Raw genomic sequence first — 23,289 nt, forward strand, 5'->3', positions numbered from 1 at the left:
CGATGACATGTATTCCATTTTGATATGTTTTACAGACTTACAGACACCCACAGATTATTATTTATATATCATGTTTTCATTTTGTGATTAAAATGAGCTTTCGGCATGCATAAGTATTTTTTTTTCTTTTTTTTTACAAATAGATTCTCGCAATGACGTACAGAGACGACACATCGGCCATATATCTATTAAATGGGTTGAAGCAAAAAGCTGTTAATGTCAATGAATTCGATGTGATATCATACGGTAACATGTGTACCAATCAGAGCTCGTCCGGCGAGGGGCGTAACCTTGGGTATGGCTTGCCAACGTTGACTTTAGTTATGCTCCTGAACTTGAGATTGTTGAAGGTAGTTTATTTCACCAGTTCCTAGGGATTCAGGATGAAAGGATTTTCAAGCATATCCCGTTTAATGTGTTATGTAAGTTTTAGTTTATATGGAAGGACATATGTAGGGCATGCTAATTAAAGTGAAATATTTGAAGTTCTCACTTCATGGTAACCTTAGTCGGACAGATGAGACTTTCACCCTATCCGCATAACTCAAATCAAAGACATGCTTTGAAATTCACAGGAAATTCCAGTATTTGCACCATGGGAAGAATTTCCCACTAAAGATTATCAGTAGGCTGGAAGAAAGGTTTAAGTAAGGAAGAGAAAATTGGTTTGTTTTCTCAGTCCTAGTCGAAACCTATCGTGATCATTATTTTTTTTTCATCTTTTGTAAATCATATATATATATATATATATATATATATATATATATATATATATATATATATATATATATATATATATATATATGGAAACAGAAGGATTTGTATATGGCGTTTATGGATCTGGAGAAAGATGATAGGGTTGATAGAGATGCCTTATGGAAGGTTTTAAGATAATATTTGAGTGTGGGAGGAAAGTTACTACAAACTGAGTTTTTATCAAGGGTTTAAGGCATGTGTACGAGTAGGAAGGGAGAAGAGTGGATGGTTCCAATGAAATATTGGTCTGCGGTTGGACTGGCAAGACTGGGACGAGTATGCCGTCTGTAGGGGTTGGGTTGGCTGGGTGGAGGGGGTAAGAAAGGAGTCATTTATTTGCTGATGATAGAGCACTGGTGACAGATTCGAATGATAAATTCCAAATGTTTATAGCTAAGTTTCAAGGAGTGTGTGAAAGAAGGAAGTCGAGTGTTAATGTAAGTGAAAGCAAAGTTATTAGGTTTAAGGTACAGGGACAGGTTAGAGGGATGTCTGAATGGGGGGAAGTAAAGTGTTTTAGATGAGAGTGGACAGGGCGGAAAATGGAATCGTCGAAACAGTAGTGAGTAATGATAGGGTGGATGAGGAAGCTAAGGTTCTGGGAGCATTGAAGAATTTTTTGGAATGAAAGTTTGCTATATAGGAGGGCGAAAATAGGTATGTTTGAAAGTATAGTAGTTCTGGCAATGTTATTTGGATGCGGGGAATGGGCTGTAAATGCGGATGTGCGGAGGAGGGTGGGCGTGTTGGAAATGGGGTGTTTGAGGACGGTATGTGTTGTGAAGTGGTTTGATCGAGTTAGAAAGGGGAAGAGCGAGGTCTGGTAATTAAAAGTGTAATTGAGATAGATGAAGAGAGTGGGCTGAAACGGTTTTGACATGGTGAGAACGAGTAAGAAGAGATTAACAAAGAGCATATATGTGTAAGTGAAGGGAAGGAGAAAGGGGAGACCAAATTGGAAATGGAGGGATGGTGTCAAAAATATTTTGCAAGTGTGAAAGACTTGCACAGGATAGAGTGAATTGGAACATTGTGGAATACAGGGTTGATATATATATATATATATATATATATATATATATATATATATATATATATATATATATATATATATATATATATATATACATATATTGTTTTATCTAGCCCCAGCACCCTTCTTATGCGGCTCCAGCAGATTTTAGACTGCTCTACAGTCAGTAGCAAAGAAGTGATGGATTTGTTTGAAGTGAGAAGTTACTCAACAAGATTGAACTCCTTTGCATCCAATGACCATCATATCCTTTTCAAAGGTGACTTCACTGAATGGAACCACAAGCAGGTGGTCTGGTAATGCTTAATACTAGCATAGATTTATTAATTCATTTATAAGTATCCCAGGACTCCCTTATGTAAAGGTCCAGTTGTTACCTCAGGACCCTTTTCCCAGAGGCTCCTGCAGCTCTTACGGCTGTGCTACACTCAGTAGCAGGAACAGAATGGACCATTTAAAGTGGGAAGTTCCTTGATGATTTTTTACTATACCATGAACTTACAATGATATAGCTTTCCTAAAGGTGGCTTTTCTCTCATTGTGTAACTTCAAGCTGGTAAAGTCCAGTAACACCTACCGATATGTACAGGGGCACCCTTTTCAGAATATGTTGGAGTATGATATTGCTAAACATTCTGTTACAGACTTCAGGCTGGGTGGCATGTTTTCAAGGAACTATGGGAATGTTTCACAGTGATGTCCTGTACTTAAAGATGTCTTCGTAATTCATCAGAGTAGCTTATTGTGTCTTTAGTAACCACTACTTTGTACAGTTGAATAAATTTAATGCAATTAGTAATATCCTGTCAATCTGTCTATATCTCTGACACCTGTTCCATTTGGAACTTCTTCAAAGGGGTGGCCATGGCAACAGATTCTTCATAACTAAAGATCTCCAGTGCTGCTTCACAGCCTTTAGTGCCTCACCCTTAACAGGCCACTCGCAGAGGGCAAGTATAGCGCAGTGTTTGCAAAGACTCCTATCTATTGTTCCTAATGACTGCTTCAAGCTAATATTTCTACCTAATAATCATGCTTAAATGTTCCATTCTACTACTATCTACTGCTCTTACCATTTTGCCAAAAGGCAGGGCTAGTGCATACTGCTCACCACTGGAAAATTGTGTGAATTAATTAATTGTTGTCAAGTATTGCATATGATAAGGAGAGATTGTATGTTTGTTGACAAAATGTTAGTAATCATAATGTTAGTGAGGCAGAAGGAAAACACAGGCACCTCGGTCAGAGGAGTGCAACTTGACATCCACTTAAGTGCTGGCTCACTAAGCAGATGTCACTTAAGCCCTCCTGTTACCCAGGCAGGGAGTACTGGTAATATACCTCCCTGGTTGTTGGCTGCTTACTAACTACTGCCTACAGTAATATCCTGTAAACTGAATATTGTATGAGCCAGTTCCCCTGCTTATGAGTTGGATTAATGAATAATATAATAAAAGACATGTGGACAATGTTTTGTCACACTATGACTCATCACAGAGACAGCAGTACCAAATATGATGCTGAAATTCAGATCAATAAGTTAATGTTTTTTATTAATGTAAATATTCTCAAAATGATAATTAAACAAAACATATTTCATAAACATTATATATATATTATACTTGTACAAATAATATGCATATGCTTATATATACTGTGTATTTACAGATAGAGGTTTTACATCCACAGTTGCTTCAAACAAACCAAATCTATCACAGCTCTCTGCAGAATAATCTGCATTGAGAAATCTCTACCTTAACCAGTGTCAACAGTGAATATATTAAGTCTCACAGTTTAGTGATACATGTAAAAGTCATATATTATACTTGAAAAAATAATAATATTGATACCTTTTCAGAATGTGAGTAATTACAACAAAAGCTCTATAAAAATGTGATGAAATTTCAAGTTGCACTAACATCTACAGGATACAGTAAAACTATATCAAAATGATAATATTTATACATCATAGTTTGGAGTCTTGAACTAAAACCTCAATATACTGGATTTGATCTTAGAACTTGAACTGGGTACAACTGGCAATACAGTCTCACTTTCCATGCAGTAGTAAAACATTATTACATTGTTTCATAAATCCCCAATCTAGCTATTTTGATTAGGAGTATGTTCTTCATAAAGAGTGATAGGACTGAAGTAGATTCCTTTCGGTTTCTGAATTCATGGCATTTCGGCAAAATACAAACAAATAGAGTTCAGCAATGCTGTATCATTATGAATGAACAGAAAGGAGTTCAGCATCATGAAGAACCTTCTCATTCCAAGGGAGTCCACCTTACAAAAGTATAATTCATTAGACAACACTAACAACATTACTTTTTTGAGGCATTTACAACTTCAAAGCTGCACCTTCATCAGGAGCAGGGAAATAATGAACTCTTTTCGAGCAAGAAGTTCCTCAACAAGGCTGTACTCCTTCTCACCCCCTTACAATGATACAGGCTAACCAACGTTGATTTTTTACTGGTAGTGTCCATAAGTGGGCAGAGTCTCTTAACACTTACGTATATACAGTATCCATATACATATATACATAAAGCACAAAAGTCTGTGTGTTTGTCTGTTATCTATCTCATCTGATGTCACTGGACTGATTCAACCAAACTTTGTGGGATAGTTTGGAACAAGGTGCATGGTGCATGTTAATTGGGGGGGTAATGATCCCTTCAATCTTTCATTCTCCATATGGGGATAACCTTTGTCCATATGTTCTTTGGGTGAAACATGGATTGATAATACAGAAATGAGTATCTGTTTATCTTAATAATTAGGACCACCACTGGATCACTGCTGAGATCACCACTAGGATCACTATGGGGGCCATTACTATGGTTGCCGTTGGGACCACACTGGGACCACCATCAAAAAGATAATATTCATCATTATTTCTAGTCAAAGAGCAACTGAATATAAATCAGTAAATGATGTTCTGAGACTTAACAGAGTCCTAGAAGCTAATAAAGACCCTCCACAAAGAATCTCTATCAACCCTATCATATGCCTTCTTCAGATCTATAAATGCTACATACAATTCCATCTGTTTTTGTAGATATTTCTCACATACATTCTTCAAAGTAAACACCTGATCTACACATCCTCTGCATATATATATATATATATATATGTGTGTGTGTGTGTGTATGTGTGTGTGCATGTGTGTGTGTGTGTGTGTGTGTGTTGGGGGGGGGGGGGGATTTCCAGCCTCCACTCCCTCCCCTTTTAGTCACCTTTTACAACACGCAGGGAATACATGGGAAGTATTCTTTCTCCCAATCCCTTATATAAAAGCACTCTCTCACTTATGCTCTGGACATTACCCATCACTACAACACTGCAGATACCATTTCAACACATCCTAGAACCATTTGTGCCTTTTTAGTCACCTTTTACAACACGCAGGGAATACATGGGAAGTATTCTTTCTCCCAATCCCTTATATAAAAGCACTCTCTCACTTATGCTCTGGACATTACCCATCACTACAACACTGCAGATACCATTTCAACACATCCTAGAACCATTTGTGCCTACAGTGCAACTACCATGAAGAAGACACTGGGCCCTTTGTTTCTAATTTATGAATTTATTATATAAAGTACTTAAAAGATCCCGAAATTAAGACACCTACAAGCTCATAAACAAAGCATATTCATCAAGTGTATTGTGTAACAATAATGAAGTGAGGACGATGATTTTGAGTTAACATTTGAAATAGAAGTAAGTGGGATTTGAAAAACTAAGGAGCTTAGGCCTGGGGAGGTAGTGACCCCAACCCTGCAGGCTTGGTTATTCTTGCTTTTGAGTGGGTAGGATCAGGCAGGTATGCATAGTTTGAAGCGAAGAGGACAAATTGTTTATGGAGATGCTAAGGTATTCTTTTTCTTGTTCAAATCTGGTGTCTTTTTGTGTTCTGTGGGCATTTAGTTTGTGTGAATGTCATTTATGATGCCTAGCATGGCTGGAGTTTTATTTACTTGGGGTGATTGTACATTCAAGGTGACTAGAGGGTGTGAGCTGGATTTGTGTCTGTGTGTGGTTAAAAGAGTGAGAGAAGACTTTTCTGGAAATGCGCATATTCTGTTACAGTTCAGCCACAGGTACAATTGTGTACTGTAGTGCTGGATGTTTGTTGTTGCTACTGAGGTGTCAGGGTGTTGTGATGTGATTGTGAGGTCATCTACATATATAAGGACTTTCATGTTGTGGGTTGCTGAGAGGTCATTTGGGGGCTATGTTGGGAGAGATTGACAAGGGTTGGAGAAAGGACTGCTCCTTGGGAAAGGCCACTATAAAGTTTAAGTATTAGGGTTGAAGCCATTCTGAGTGACTACCATGGTGGAGCCATAGTGGCCAGCTATGAAATTAGCCAACCTCTTTTTGTTAATGTTGTGGAGGGTGGTGTCAACCATCTTTTCTGTGAGAATGTGTTGGGGGACTGTTAAATGCTTTGTTGAAGTCTGTTGCCACTAATTATGATCGGGAGGGGGCATTACTTTACTCAGTTGTCAAATCAAGTCATTGCCTGAAGACAAGTCCATGTCAACCAATAAGTTATGTGGTGCCAATGGTACAGTAAGCTGGCTGGCACACATCAGGATTGTTAGACAGTACATGAAGTATATTTGTTGAAAAGTACATAACAAATGCAATAAGAGCACAAGATATATGAGACTGACAATGCCTCTGCTAGTTTCAAGGTTGTACTCCAAAAAACCAAAGTCAGCAAGTACTTGCCCTTCTTTACAATAAGAATACGATATTACAAAGCAACAAAATTATTGTATTTGAATGAAGGCCTCTTCTCTGCACACATTTAGGATAGATGGTGCTTGTGACTTATTGTTGGCTTTTGCAATACAAACAGTGGACCATGTTTACACTATATGATGATGGTTAACTGCAACTGTGTGGTTCTTAGTGGTGGTGGAGTCCACATAAATGTACTCTCATAATATATAACATAAACTATAAGGTGCAACATTCATTTCCCCCTTTGTATCATCTATAATCTGGACAGAGGGCTTTAAAACATGTGCATGCACAGCACAATTCAGACTCAGAAAAAATTAGCTAAAATAATAATTTGTTTTCACAAAAACACTTGGATGGCTTCCTATAAGAATTATAACTATTCATTACAGGTCACAATGTTTTCATGAAATCTCCAACTTTTACCACTGTGGTTTTAAATATTAATTACAGAAAAAGTTAAGGTTCTAATTCAATATGGTGACAGCCTTAAAATTTTCAGAACAAATTAGTTTCATAAGGAAATTTCAAACCATTACTGACAATCAAGCACCAGAATTCATGTTTTACTAAATTCATATGGTTTTCTGCTATGAAGCAGCCTTCATTTAAATTTACTTGGTTATATATCTAAATTTGTAACACAGTAATTACTCAATGTGCACGGAGATTTTATATTTATTTAGATAGAGTCCGTTTTAGAAAGCACTTTACCTTCTGATATAAGTAAATAAAATTTTGATATGAAAGTGATATAATGTAAGTCCTGGAAGACTTAAAACTACTTAATGTATTGGGAAACATGTTATGTATGACAAACATGGTAAATTGGCCCTGAAGAACTAATACTCCAAAAACTGCATCCTAAAACAAAATCTCTTTGAAGGGAGGGAATATAAGGTAATAATTGGAAGCACGTCAAGATTTTTTCTTCTCTAAATCAAAAAAAAAATTCAACTCTTCTTTGTGAGCAGATATTACAAATAACCATTTGCATTTACTATTCATTTTATTTTTAACCTTGTACAGTCATCTAGTAATATTTTCGTTTGCTAGAGATCTATAAAAACTAATTAGATGCTGTATGTACACCAATAACCATAAAAACATGGATATTTAAGCATAACAAGAGGATGCTAATATGAACAAAATTCATGCCCTGTATGCTCTTTTTATGAATGAATTCTGAATGCTGAATCAACTTATACAACAACTGTACGAAACTGGGATATCTATGATTATTCAACTGTAATCAGTAACAAGAAAAATGCTTCTTAAGTTATGTATCAAGTGACTTCCCATTATGAAAAAACTGTCTTTACATAAAACAAAACTCTTTGATATTAAACTTATTATATACATGAGATAAAGTTTTAAGTTCACAAGTGCCTCAAATTATTTTGCTGACCTTAACATTCATATTGCTTGCTTCATAGAACAACAAATATGCTGCTGAAGACTTAACTGAGTCTCGTGATAGTTCATAAACCTCGTGATCATCGAATTTGTACCATGATTTATTAATGGAGGACTTGCAGAATCCAGTATAGTGCCCACCATCCATAGTACCATAGTGGTTAGACACACCATACAGGTCAAAGTTTGTATACCTGAAAACAACAAAAAAATTCAAAGTAAGTACAGTACTGAACTGCCATTATGAGAGATATTATATTCAAAACTTCTTTTGGGTGTTGTAGTCAATGCAGGATACTATCTCAACTTACATATACTTGTCTGTGTCCTTCTTTAGTATTTAGTATTAAAAGGCGGTAGTGGGAAATAGTGAAGGAAGAAGGGAGTAAACAAAGCAAGTGGGTAAGGGTGAGAGAAGATATGTATCACAGGATAGCAAAGTTTCTTACCGATGGCATCAATATTACTAAATTCCCAATCCAGAAATTCTGGGCTGACAATTCGTAAAGCTCTCAGATACAAAGAAGGAAATATAGATTGTTTAATGGTAAATCTTTGACCAAAGTGAAAGTGAACATAGGGCACTGTATTAGCTGGCTTTCTGTAGATGTTATATTCAAAACAATACTCTTTCCTAAGAATCAACATATTCTAGAGTGGTAATTTTCCATTATCTTGAGTCTCTTCAGTAAATTTGATATGTGTCACTGAATTATTTAATTAGGAAATCATTTACATCCAAGTGAGAGGGTCATATCCATAAAATATCATCAACATACCTATACCACAGTATTATAGTGTTGATTTTTGTAAGAACAAATTTCTTTTATGTATATGGCCCTCTCACTTGGATGTAAATTATTTCCTAAGTACATTAAACAATTTAGTGCCATCTATCAAATGAAAAGCCAAAAAATGCCAGAGGGGCCATTTCTGGATGCCTAAAGACTCATCAACAAATGGAAATGCCCATAACAGAGTTGAGAGACTATCAGTAATAGTGGGTAGGAAGAAAAAGCAGCAGCAATTTCTGGGACTGTCAGAAAGAACCAGAATATAAAGATTGATGTAAAGAAAATGAGACATGGGGACAATGAAACACAGGGACACAAGGTATCAAATGAAGCTGTAATGGCAAATACATAACCCTAAGACCTTTTTGGTGGGGCTCCTGAAGCTTGGGGCTGAACTCCACTTAAGCAGAACAATGATATACTCCTCTGGGGTACAAAGAGCCTTGAAAAAACTGCACTACTTTCTCTTCACTGATGTTGATACAGCCTTGCCGAGGTAACTTATTTCTTGTGGTGTAAACAACAGCATACATAATTTGTTTGTTACCACCAGTGAAAGGAAATGTCTCATATATATGATTAAAACAAACAAAAATTTACCGGTTTCTGATGCCAGTGTGTTTTGCGAGGTCCAAACCTTCCAGAGGGAAGTCAACAAAATTTTGCTTCTTCCTCATCAAAACATCATGTTCAAACCTGAAAAAAAAATAAAAAGGAAGAGTCAAAGTATCATGAAGTAAATTATGTCTAACAGGAGTAAAATTTCACTGATGATATACTGTCTACCTGGTTATATCTCTGGTGCCTGTTCCCTCTAGGAACTCCCATCAAGGGGTGGCCACCGCAAGTCTTCACTTATCCCTGTCCTTACATGCCTCCTTTGCATACACCATTCCATGCATTCTTTCTCTGTTTCTCTCCCTCCAGTATTCCTCCACCCAATTTGCCCATGTCACAGGTGGTCTTCCACTCATACCAACCCTCCCAGTCTTGCATTCTTTCTACATGCCCAAACCACCTCAAAGTATTATGTTTCACCCATTCTACCACTCCACAGTTCATTCCCTTAGCATTCCTTGCCATACAACATCTCTCATACACCCCTTCATTTCTTTTTTCACTCCATCTAGTCACACCACATGCTCTTTTCAAGTAGCTAATTTTCACAGCCTGGATTCTAGATCTTTGTGCCTCATTCCAGGTCCATGTTTCGGCTGCATAGGTCAGGGTTGGGAGGACTATGCTGTCCCTTAATCCTCTCTTCTGTTCCATATTTACACCTCTACCCTTCATTATATTATTTTGGGACCCAATGACTCTTCTACCCTGTACTGCTCTCTCCCTCATCCCTCCTTCCATATCACCACACTTAACCAAGACAGTTTCAAGATACTTAAATTCCCTCACTTCCAGTCTTTTTTCCCCAGCACAATTTAGTGCTTTTTCTTCTTTCACTCTATAGGATTTTAGAAAATCTGTACTTTCATTGTTTCCTTTCAAACACCATTACTTTACCTTTACTTGCAGTTACCTTCGATCTTCTCCACTTACACGCATCATAAAACACACAACCTTCTGCAACTCCTCTTTACTCTCTGCAAACAACACGGTATCATCCACAAACAGGCTTGCCACAATCCACCTTATCTCACTGCCACTTCATCTCTGCACCCTTTTCCCTAGTTTTACTTTCATCTCTTTTATTACTTCATCCATTCATACGTACATACTCACCACTTCCTGCGTCAGCGAGGTAGCGTCAAGAACAGTGGGCTGAGCCTTAGAGGGAATGTCCTCACTTAGCCCCCTTCTCTGTTCCTTCTTTTGGAAAATTCCATATATATATATATATATATATATATATATATATATATATATATATATATACATATATATATATATATATATATATATGTTTCCTTGCGCTACCTCACAAACGCGGGAGACAGCGACAAAGTATAATAAAAAAAAAATATATATATATATATATATATATATATATTAAAGAGCCACGGTGACATCACACAGGCCTGCCTCACACCTACATGTATCCAAAAACTTTTGCTTAGCTCTCCATTCACTCTTACACATGCATTTGCTCCTCTATATAACTGTCCATGAATTCCCTCTCAATACTGTATTATGTATTTGCTCCTGTTGACAACATATTGTTACTTATCTTTCATGCTAACTGTTTGTACAAAAGCTCCTACTCCTCATTCTAAACATACTTATTTCCTTGACATACAACCTCTAACCCATTTTCTCCACTTGGAAGAGAAAGGTTATGGAAATAGAGGTACAAATTGGTGAAATGAAGATTTAAGAGGACTGGATAAGGAGAGGAGTTTAGTTGATGCTCACCGATTGAGATGTAAGATCAGTATAGGGGGTAGTCTCCATATGTCAAGCTTCCGAATGCAGTTGCGCAGCTTCTTGCATTTTGAACACTTGTAATCAATATTTGTGTCTTTATAGAAATGATGGAGCAAATCCTGTTAACAAAATAAATTTTTAAGACAGTGGCACAAAATTAGGGTTTTGAAGAACAAAAAGTTTATTTGCTGGTAATCTCCAAACTTTGAAACACCACCTATACATTGTTATTGGTTAATCACTTATGGTTCCTGTCAGCCATTCTGTATCCACCAGTGGCCATGACATTAACCTGCTCAGGTTAGCAGCAGTTCCTCAGACTTTGCAGACCACTTGCAACAACCCCAGAAGAGTCATAGTCAAAAAACAAAACAAAACAAAACTTCTTTAGCATCTGTAATCCCTTAAGTTTCCAGAGCAGTGCGATAGTTTGTCATCATGGTTGAGAACCTCTTTTTGTCACTTAATTCCTTAATGTTCCACTAACTTACTCTTTCCAAACCTCCAAAGTTCATGTTTTTCAAGTTGTTTAAAAAATGCAGTTAACCTAATGATTTAAAAAATATTCAAATTACATTGAACTTGAGAAGTATTTTTCATCCAATACTTTCACTGTAATAATGTGTAAAATTTTGTAGATATTTTGGGAGCCTTGAAAAATGTGTGGAAGTCGAGAACATTATCTCGGAAAGCAAAAATGGGTATGTTTGAGGGAATAGTGGTTCCAACAATGCTGTATGGTTGCGAGGCGTGGGCTATGGATAGAGATGTGCGCAGGAGGATGGATGTGCTGGAAATGAGATGTTTGAGGACAATGTGTGGTGTGAGGTGGTTTGATCGAGTAAGTAACGTAAGGGTAAGAGAGATGTGTGGAAATAAAAAGAGCGTGGTCGAGAGAGCAGAAGAGGGTGTTTTGAAATGGTTTGGGCACATGGAGAGAATGAGTGAGGAGAGATTGACCAAGAGGATATATGTGTCGGAGGTGGAGGGAACGAGGAGAAGAGGGAGACCAAATTGGAGGTGGAAAGATGGAGAGAAAAAGATTTTGTGTGATCGGGGCCTGAACATGCAGGAGGGTGAAAGGAGGGCAAGAAATAGAGTGAATTGGAGTCATGTGGTATACAGGGGTTGACGTGCTGTCAGTGGATTGAAGCAAGGCATGTGAAGCGTCTGGGGTAAACCATGGAAAGCTGTGTAGGTATGTATATTTGCGTGTGTGGACGTGTGTATGTACATGTGTATGGGGGGGGGCCATTTCTTTCGTCTGTTTCCTTGCGCTACCTCGCAAACGCGGGAGACAGCGACAAAGTATAAAAAAAAAAAAAAAAAAAAAAAAAATTTTAGTACAAATATTTATTAAAGTGGAGTACCATATAATTCTGTGGTAGCATCTGTCCATGCACCCTTCAACTGCCTTCATGTCACCTCAATTTCACTAAGTATCATTTTACTGATATCTCTTAGTTTCTCATTTAATTTATCAAGGACATTAATTTTTGCACTTTCATTACTTAGCTTTTATTCTCCTTTCTTTTTCATTGGCAACTGTAATCTTTATTTAAAAAAAAAATTATCCAACATTTTATCAGTATTTGAAATACTAAAACATAATTCCTTTATGCTTTCATCACTGATTTTTCAACAAAATCCTGTAACCAGCTTATATATAATTCATTCCTACATCTTCCACATGTGCGTGTGTGGACGCGTTTGTATATACATGTGTATGTGGGTGGGTTGGGCTATTCTTTCGTCTATTTCCTTGTGCTACCTCGCTAACACAGGAGACTGCGACAAAGTATAATAAAAAGAAATAATATATCTTCCAGTCATCTATTACCATCATCCAGCACAATCAAATTCTTCCCATATTCACTCACCTTACCCAACGTTTCTTTTAAATTCTCTCCAAAAGGTATGCTTAATCTTATCTTCTGTATCACTGCATTATACATGTGCAATTGTTACTCTTATTTTAATCTGCCATACTTGAACTCTGAAACTATCAACCTAGACCTTGAAAATATGCAGCCACTCATTACCTTCCAACCTAAGGAGTCACTTTTATGGTGCTCCCACAGCACTCAGGAAGCTAAGGATGTCCACTGAGCAGGACCACAGGTCAAAAAATGTAATGTTGCTTTTGTGCATATGTGTGTGTGTGTGTGTGTCTTTATGAGGTAAGAACAGGAATATTGAGGACTGATTCTCCAGTGTCTTCATTGAGGATGTTTCATCTGAGGCATTACAGTGTATATGATGTTGGAGAGATAGAAGGTGTCCAGAATGCAGATGAGAAAGGGTACTGCACATGAGTCGGAAGAATTTAATTTTAGATAGGTGCGTGTGGTTGGTGTTTCAGACTAGATTGAAAGGGCTGTTGTGTAGTGTTTGTAGGGTCATTCTGACAGCTGTATGTTTTGAAAATGTGTTTGTTGGGGAAGGGGAGAAGGTATTGGCTGCTGAAAAAGGGCAGGGGTAAGCTACATGGGGGATTTGATGGCTGGTTATGGAACGGTTTGGACGAGAAGGGTCTAGTGCCATTGGAAAGAAATAAGTGCCAAGCATATTGGTGTGAGACTGTATATTAAACATTTTTGTTCAGGTTTGTAGTTGATGAATGTTTACGGTTGCTAGAATGCTGGTGGTTGTTTAAAGTGCTCTGTTTTGTATGGTTTGTAGCATTTGTCACATAAATAATCCATAAATAAAATTTCATGTCTTCCTTTGCACAGCCATCTGCACCATCTAACAAGCCTGATCTTACATCTCTCAGTAAATTAAAACTGTCCCCTACCTCTGTTTTGTACACATTTATTTACATTATCCATTCTGAAAGTATCATTTCTGTATGCTCACATATATAACTTACTTCTCTTACTTTCCACCCATTGATACAAATCAGCATATCTTGTTACATGCAGCTGCAGGCATACTGCTTCTATCTAAGGCCACATGCACCTTTTCTAGGAATCTCCCTTACTAAATTACAACTCACAGCACTAACACCACTGTTTCTCACAGACTAGAATATGGAGTTGAAGCAGCTGAAGCTAGTTAGGGAACCAGGCAAATATTCTTAATGACATGTTCATGAGTATACTAATATAACAGGGCTCGGTTCTATCTAACTTCCAAAACAGAACTTAGATTACTGGTCTGTGTATGCTGTGCATCAACTGAATACAGTTCCCCAACTCACCTTGAGAGCACATCTGTTAGATGAGGGAAATGAAAGTGAGAGTACTGAAAATGGTTCAAAGGTAAGGGAGCGATGACCACAGGTGCCACATATAATATTTGAACGGTGGAGGCCTTGGAAAAGGGAGCAGAAAATGGACTGATCTCGCCGCCTCAATTCATCTATCACTTTTTCTCCAGCAACATTATCAGGGAGGTCATCATGATTTTGTTCTTTCATCGGTGGTTTTTTCCCTGTAATCTGAAAAAAAGGAAACATTACTCCTAAATCCTTCTCACTTCAGCACTAGCTTATTTGGTAACTGTATTTCTTACTTCAGTTTGTGTTTAGCTTATTCTTTTTACACCCAAGTGCATAATGCCTCTCAGTTAACCCATACATCATTAACCCATTACCAGGGCATTAAAATGAAACATAGGCATCTACATAATTTAAAATGCATGTGCCTTTTTCAGTCTGCATACTTAGTTGATAATATTTAGGGAGACTGAAGTCTCCATTTACACTTCCACCTTCACACAGAAAACAACTTTACTGCACACCACTAAAAATTATTCCTCTAGCATCCTCTTCTGAAATACCTCTGTTTCTAATCAATTCACTTAATGTATTTGTCTATCTCTTTTGTGGTCTATCTTTTCTCTTCATACATTTTCTTAATGTAGCAGAAGCAGTTGATAAAGTGGCAAGACTTCAAATATATGAGGAATAATAAGTAAATGAATCAAAGAATTTCTAATCAACAGAAAGTTCAAAGTACAGGTACACCACCGATTTTCTGGTAACTGATGGTTCGGTACCTCCTTTAGTCCAGACAAAATTATGCGAGGGAACTTGAAATTACTGCGGCCACCAGACTAGTTTACTGGGCAGCCACAGATGGCGTTTTGTGTAGGGCGCGCTTATTTACATTCTTTACACTGCACTTGTTGGTGGTGATGCTGCAATTCTGTGAAATTCTTAGCTTATTTTGCTTAAATTTAACCCTTGCTACGGCTTCTAAGACATATGAGAGTGTCAGTTGTGGAGTCAAATGTAAACACCAGTCCATATTGATCCAAGATAAAGTAGAACTGTTGAAAAAATGGACTGTGATGTTTTGGTGCTGTGTGACATCTACAGCATTGGTTCATTGACTGTTTATGATATAAAGAAGCAAAGGGGGGAAAATATTGAAATTCTAAGCAGACAGCGATTCCAAGAAGCAAATGACGATTAGAAAAACTATGAAAGATGGTAAGAGTACTGAGCACGATCGAGTGATGATGGAATGGTTTCGACAGCGTCGGAGTGATAGAGTGGACTTGTCAGGTAGCATGATAATGGACCACGCTAAGTCGTTCCATAAAGAACTTAAATTACAACATAAGTGTGACGATAGTGAAGGACGGATTCAAAGATTCAAGAAGCATCATGGAATTTCCATGAATAAAGTGTGTGGAGAAAAGCAGTCTGCAAACCATGAAGGAGCTGCCAAGTATGTGGATGAATTTGCAAAATTCATAACTGATGAGCACCTCAGTCCTGAGCAGGTGTACAATGTATTTCATTTATCTATTTAATTTACATTTAATATTTGTTTAATTTAAATTTCTAGCAGTCCATGGCATACTTTAGAAACTTGGAAGATGTATAATTAGTGAGTTTGAGGTGTGTTGATGAATTATCATTACGTGACAATAGTTGGTCCGGCAAAATGGTTAATTCAGCAAGGCTTTGGAACCAAGAGTGCCGGAAAATCAGAGATGTACCTGTAGTTGCAATTGGAAACATATCTAAGGAAGATGTACCATCAGGGATACTTCAAGGAACAGTTCTGGGTGCAATATTCACTGTAATCATGATCTCTGACATAAACAAGGAAGTACAAGAATAATCAAATATTTTGCAGATATAATAAAAGTAAAGCAAGAGTGTGTGTGGAATATCAAGAAAACTACAATGAGATTTGGGTTGTATCTACAGATGAGATGAGGACTTAATGTAATTTATTGAAGAAAAATTTAAACTTATCAGTCATAGGGCAGTTCATGCTATTTCAGTGCCTCCATACAGTGGTCCTAAATGATAAGAAACTGACAGTAAAGCAAACAGCAAAGACTTGGGAATAAGTATTAAAATGTTATGATTCAAAAAACATATTGAAAAGTTAGTGCTTTCATTCCACTTTAATTTCTTATTATTTCTGTATTTTTAGCCCTTCAAGATATCATCCAAGAGACCAAGAGGTGCAGAGGATTTACACTTGACAAGGTGGAGTTACAGAAAAAATTAGATAAAAGAATTTTGTAAAGACTTTGTGAGTACTATGAGACTGGATCGTCAACTGCGTATAACTTAGGGTCAATTTCTGTGGTCTAGCAATGACCAGGTACCAAGTTGCTAGATTAACGAGGTACAACGTGTACATCAGACAGATCTCAAATGAAAAGATGAAACCTCATGAGTGTAAACTTCCCAACTCATGCACATAATTAATCATTCAGGCAAAACAAAATAAAAAAAACCAAAGAGCATTCATAATGTTCTGATGAACAGGAAATGGCAAATTAATTACTCAAAATTGTGTCAATTTTACAGTATTTAATATATCTACAGGCTTCCTTTGGATAATGTTGAGAATTCAAGTTTAAATGCTCGTATATTTTTCTTCATTTCTATATTTCATCAGATGAAGCATGATATAACCAACTGCAAATTACCTTATTGAGGTCTTCATGTGCCCAGTCCATAAGTTTGATCAAGAACTCATGAGCATCATGTTGATCATAACCTTGGAATGGCTTATGATTGCGACCCACTGCTGTCTGAAAAACAAATAGGGAGTTCTGTATCATAGACAAAGAATGAGAACCTTATCTGTGATATACATAAGAGAAATGAAGCTACATATGTAAATGATTAAAGATGATGTAATTCTGATAAAAGAAGAGACACAAAAGTTGCAGGTATTCATAAGTGAATCTTCAGTTATGTGAAAATGATAGAATGTGAAATTAAACTCGCCAGATATACTAATAATGATCAAAAAATAAATCTACCAGATACACTGGATATCAAATAATATAATTCAAATGGCTTTCATGGTGAGAGTGGTTATGGTTATCTTCAATATGAAGTATCCCTGTGTCAATAACCACAGAACAATCATGTCATATGCAGCAAACAATAATGAATCAACAATTAACCCCTTTAAGCAGGAATAAAATTCTTGGGCTATCTGAAATGGTATTTTTCAGGTTAATGGTAAAATAATTTCTCCTATTAAATGAAAGAACATCAACTAAGAATACAAAATAAGAGAAAAACATGCAAAAAAGTAATAATTTTTTCATTTATGACAATTTCATTAATCAATTTCTACACTTTCAGTGGAAATCACTATATCATGAAGGTAGTCCAAGTATATGATAAAAAATATTGCAGCAAAAACATGAGCTTATTTTACACCTGGAGTAACTGAGACAAAATGAGATATTTACTAGAAGTACTTAAAAATACCATTATCATTAAAGTTTAAGCTTAGTGCAACACCAATACACCATCATAAAATTCTGCTGAGTCAAGAGATGTGAGTCAAATGCATGTTTGTAACAACAAGTAATTCTTTTAATGTCTAAGTCTGTAAGTGATTTAGTAATCCCCTATCACAAGATTTTCTATAGGAACTTCCTACAACATAGTATCAAATGCTTTCATGATATTGATATACTCTGCAAAAAATTTTCAGTGAAAATTATATTGTACTGCTTCTCAATAAGAACACATATTGCATGGTGCCAGTCAGCTGTAAAGATCTTGGAAATAAACCCAAAACACTCAGGATGTGGCATCCAAGGCAAATAACTCTGGATCAGTGCCAATGGCAGATGAACAAGAGCATTGTCTGGCAAACAGAATAGCATTACTTTCTAATGGTATCTGCATTCCTTCAGTCTCCCTTAACTGAGCAAGGTTATCAATACACCTCTTCAGTTACATGGAATGGCGTTTGTGTACAAAACAGCAAATAATCTTCCATGTAACTCCCCCAAAACCTGACCTACATCAAAACCTTTTAATCAGTTCCCTACTCATTTCAACTACTCAATTATCCTAACTCTCAGCTCTGCCACATTATTCACACTGAAATGGATGAGGAATTATTACTAACTGGTGGGTCATAAACAAACACCTGGATAAGATGATTGATCATAAACAGTTTCTCAAGGAACTCAACCAAATAAGCTGTACCATGTATGACACAAGACAACTTGCACCAGTCTGAACTGTCTTACCAGGTAAATAAGCAGAAATGAGATCAGTCACAACAGTATTTACTTTAACCTCCCTTGGAATTTCTGTTACATACTTTGGACTGTCTACTCTGGATACACATTATCAGAACCGCTTCAGAGTAATAACAAGTTTACTACTACAAGTGAATTCTCCTCTCCTGAGACCAGCAAAATTCTAAAGGAGCCAGAAATGAATGACTATCAGTCCACTAATGTAGCGCTAAATCTATCCATGAAAACTAGTTTCTAATACCATTATCCAGTGATGCTCAGTTTTCAAAGACTGCAAGTTCAGAACTGACTTATTGGCACTTGAGAAGCCTTACCCTGAAGACTAACACAAGCCTCACAATCTATTCTTTAAGTGCCTCTACAGTGCTGCAACTTCCTGTATCAGTGAAAATTTATCAAGAGACATTAATAGTCAAAGTTCGCACAAAATATACAAGCATAAAAAGCTTTATAGTCCTTAAACTTCCCACTATGCTCATCTGAGTCATGGTGGTAAGATGGCCTGAAATTGCCACAGTAACAACTACAATGTAGTCACCACTGGTATAAAGTAGTAAATGGTGTAACCGCCATGATCTTGTCAATACAGTGCTTGGGTTTTGCTCCCACAGCAACAAAAGTAATGTGGTTCTCATATGCAAACCCAACTCATTAACTGATGTATCCACCCCTTGTGATCTTCCAAGTGTTCAGATTTTGAAAATCAAACAACACTGTTACCCAGATTCCTAACTTTAATGGCTCTTATTGCAATCATGGTAGTCTTTCATCAATAGAGGCTATAAGTATTTCATATGTCCTCCTGGAAAGACTGGCAGAGATTCACCTAAACCTTTGTGTTGACTGAACTTATCACCACAGTAGAAGATACTATAATTGAGGAAATTTTTCAACTCACAGTGTGAAGGTGCTGAAATCTTCAGCAAGAATCTATCATCTAGACTGCAGCAACCCAAATGGGATTCTGCACCTACGAGTCTATCAATCAAGAGGCATGGGTGAATGTGCATCATCTATAAATCTCCAGGAGGATATAAAAGACATTTCACACCCTTTATAAGGTCCTCTTTAAGCATTTTGGTAAGAATCAGCTGAGAAATGATAAAATCTATTCCACATGAAAATGAATAAAATGTAACTCACTTTAAGGTCCCACATGGCTATCGACCGATATTGTCCGCACCAAAGAGCTCTGATGACTGCCCCAATTTCTTCAGCTATTTCACCACGATATTTGCTGTTTGGGTTGATGTCATCACTGTAATTGGATTAAAAACATAAACAAATGAGAAAATTATGCCCCCTGCTCCCTTCCCTTTTAGTCACCTTCTACGACACGCAGGGAATACATGGGAAGTATTCTTCCTCCCCTATCCCCAGGGATAAGGGATAAGGGAGCCTTGAAGAATGTGTGGAAGTCGAGAACATTATCTCGGAAAGCAAAAATGGGTATGTTTGAAGGAATAGTGGTTCCAACAATGTTGTATGGTTGCGAGGCGTGGGCTATGGATAGAGTTGTGCGCAGGAGGATGGATGTGCTGGAAATGAGATGTTTGAGGACAATGTGTGGTGTGAGGTGGTTTGATCGAGTAAGTAACGTAAGGGTAAGAGAGATGTGTGGAAATAAAAAGAGCGTGGTTGAGAGAGCAGAAGAGGGTGTTTTGAAATGGTTTGGGCACATGGAGAGAATGAGTGAGTTTGAATATATATATATATATATATATATATATATATATATATATATATATATATATATATATATATATATATAAAACCGCTGCATGTTGGCTTGACTATCATATGTATAAGATATGAAGTGTGAAAAGAACAAGAACAGCCTCAGCAAGTACATCCTAAATATAAATTAGTACTGAAGTACATAATCTGTCAATCAAGCAACCTACAAAATCCTCATTTATAGAATCAGGCAATCTTCATAGATCTACTATTTGTGCCTTTTGAAAATAATTCTTTACTGTTGCCACTGCATTTTTACCTTACATTATGACTGGCACAGGGGATATGTTGGAAAAGAACTGTATGAAAATCAACTACCAGCAGAGCAAATTTACTTTTACAAAATAAATGGTAGGATATGTTCCTGGTTCCTGCTCCATTCCTAAAATTCCCACTCCTACATCACACATATAGACACAAATCTTACTTTACTTTCTCTACCCTTTTACTATGAATAGGTTATGAACCTACAGCACAGTACTGAGGATGGGATATAGTAAAAGGATGTATGTTCACGCATATGATCTAGCATGAAATAAGCTGATGGAATCTGTGTGTAAGACTTGAGTACTGACATTGTATATAGCCTTTTGGGACAGCTCCAGTTAAGGAAAACTGCAACTACTATGTTCAATTCTTGAGTATGATCATTATACTTAAAGAAAAAACTGCCAGAGAAAGACAAGAGGAAAGGAACAGAGATGGTACCAGAGTTAAAGAGTGGTGAGTCACAATGAAAGATTGAAAGTCATAAATATGCTAACCATGGAAATAAGAGTAAGGGATGCCTTCAACTTACTAAACTAGTTTGATGATGTCAACAGCAAATGTTTCTTCAAAAGATGCAGAGATAGAACAAACAAAGGCTGTACCAAGAAACTAAAAAAAAAAATTGGAAAAGATGTGAAGTTCTTTTATGGTATATGTGTAGTGGATGACTGGAATAAACTATGTGATAAAAATGTAAATGCTGACAATATATGAAAGTTTAAAAAATTTTGTAACAGTAGTGGAAGATCAAGACATGGGGCCTTTCATGTGTACAATTCCCTCCTTGTGTGGAAGAAATAGGTATTACAGAAAAGTACATGCATAAACATACAATTAAACGAGTACACATATAATACAGAAACAAATTCACATATAAACAAGGAAGTACAAGCAAACACATATGCACTGACCTGTAAGTGCCCTCTATGAAGTATTTGACAAGGGGCGTAGTGTTATTCAGACACTGAATGACTGAGTTCATGTAGCAGGTATTTCCCAAATTCTTCAGTCCTGATCGTGCACGGGGCTGAAGAAGGAAGAATAATGGAAAGATTTACAAAAATTTCATATTACTCTTGTCAGACTTATGAAAAATGTCATTTTCTGTCTTTATTTTTGTAACATTAATGACAATAATGAGGCAAAAGTAAATACTATAGAATCAATATATATGTAAAAAACAAGAAGAAACAATTTACCACACTGCCATATTTAGGTTCAAAGTTTCTCTGACGAGCAGCATTAATGTTTCGTCGTTGTGGAGCCACTAGAGGCTTGAGACCTCTGTCAAAGCTTGGCATGAGGTTCCCAGTGCTCATCATATCATCACCTTCTTCGAGCTTCAAATCAATGTACAGAGTTAGTATGTATTCCAGTCTAATATACTTAATTAAGCATTTCACTGGATGAATGAGAAATTTTGAGTATAAATAATTTTTCATCCTTTTTCATACTTGTATGCCATTTTCCAAGGAGCAGAGTAGCAACAAGAACGGACAATAATGGCCTTAATCACTTACATCCACTCTATTGCTGTCATATATAATTCACCATAACTAGATTCCCTTATCCACAGCCAAGCCCCAAAATCCTCTCTGTGGTTTCCCATAACCCCTTCATATGCCCTCATTCAGCCCACTGACAGCACATTACCCCATGTGCCACACTGTTCTGATTCACTCCATCCCATGAATGCCTGACTCCCTACTGCATCTTCAAGCCCCAATCCCTCAAAAGCATCTTTCACTCCATCCTTCCATCTCCTATTCAGTTTCCCATTTCTCCTCAACCCCTTCATTTATGGCATGTATCCCCTCTTAGTCAGCCTCTTTTCACGCATCTTATTTGTATGTGCAAACCAAATCAGCACACTCCCTTCAGCCCTCTTAGCCATAATATTCTTTTTACCAAACAGAAAGGTATGTGGGGCCACGTCATGGACAAGGGGCTCAGGTTTCTGTGCATTATACGTGGTGACGAGAATGGATGTGAGCAAATGAAGCCATTTCTTTGTTCCTGGTGCTACCATACTAACATAGGAAACAGCAAACATGTATGATTAGCAATAGTATTAATAATTAAAACAAACTACTACTTATCATCCTCTTACCTGCGACAAGTTAAATGCAGAATGTGATCGCTTGAGATTTGAACCACCTCGTACTGGTGAGGACCTAGGAGAACCTCTTAACTTGGTTGTGTAAGTATCACCACTGCTACCTACAAGGTTTAACACCACTTTTGTTAAAAAACTTTAGAAATTCTACCTTAGCATTATAACTCTTATCATACAACTAGCAGTAAAAACGATATAACTGAACAACTCCAGGAGAAACTAATGAAATTTAATGACATGAAACAAAGTTAAGACACTGAGATCACATCTTGCACATTCATTCACTCTTGAGCAGTTCTTTGAAATAAACTCTCTCAATTCCATAGAATTTTACAACCCCACAGCAATAACATAAGGTACAACACAAACCTATTATTGTGCATTCTCATACATGAATTAGATCTTTACATCATGAATTACAGCAAAGTTCTGTTAAATGGCCTGCTGCTATGCAAGGTATGTGTGTATGATGTAAAACAAGGTAAAAACGAGAGTACATAATAATTGGAGCACATAGGGTTTCAGTATGCACA

At 36.9% G+C, this 23,289-nt stretch overlaps 1 protein-coding gene across 1 annotated transcript in view; it reads right to left on the reverse strand.

Moving 5' to 3' along the window:
- Positions 1 to 3,381: 3,381 nt before the first annotated feature.
- Positions 3,382 to 23,289, reverse strand: part of Usp8 (Ubiquitin specific protease 8) — a 42,046-nt gene continuing 22,138 nt past the window's right edge. The window contains exons 14-22 of the mRNA XM_071675696.1: positions 22,751 to 22,860; positions 21,840 to 21,980; positions 21,552 to 21,667; positions 19,777 to 19,891; positions 17,047 to 17,151; positions 14,345 to 14,584; positions 11,131 to 11,261; positions 9,367 to 9,462; positions 3,382 to 8,166 (exon numbers count right to left, since the gene is read on the reverse strand). Coding sequence (XP_071531797.1) covers positions 7,947 to 8,166; positions 9,367 to 9,462; positions 11,131 to 11,261; positions 14,345 to 14,584; positions 17,047 to 17,151; positions 19,777 to 19,891; positions 21,552 to 21,667; positions 21,840 to 21,980; positions 22,751 to 22,860 — 1,274 coding nt within the window. The 3' untranslated portion in view covers positions 3,382 to 7,946. The remainder of the gene's footprint in view (positions 8,167 to 9,366; positions 9,463 to 11,130; positions 11,262 to 14,344; positions 14,585 to 17,046; positions 17,152 to 19,776; positions 19,892 to 21,551; positions 21,668 to 21,839; positions 21,981 to 22,750; positions 22,861 to 23,289) is intronic.

Source organism: Panulirus ornatus, chromosome 21 (assembly GCF_036320965.1).
Source record: "Panulirus ornatus isolate Po-2019 chromosome 21, ASM3632096v1, whole genome shotgun sequence".
NCBI lineage: Eukaryota > Metazoa > Arthropoda > Malacostraca > Decapoda > Palinuridae > Panulirus > Panulirus ornatus.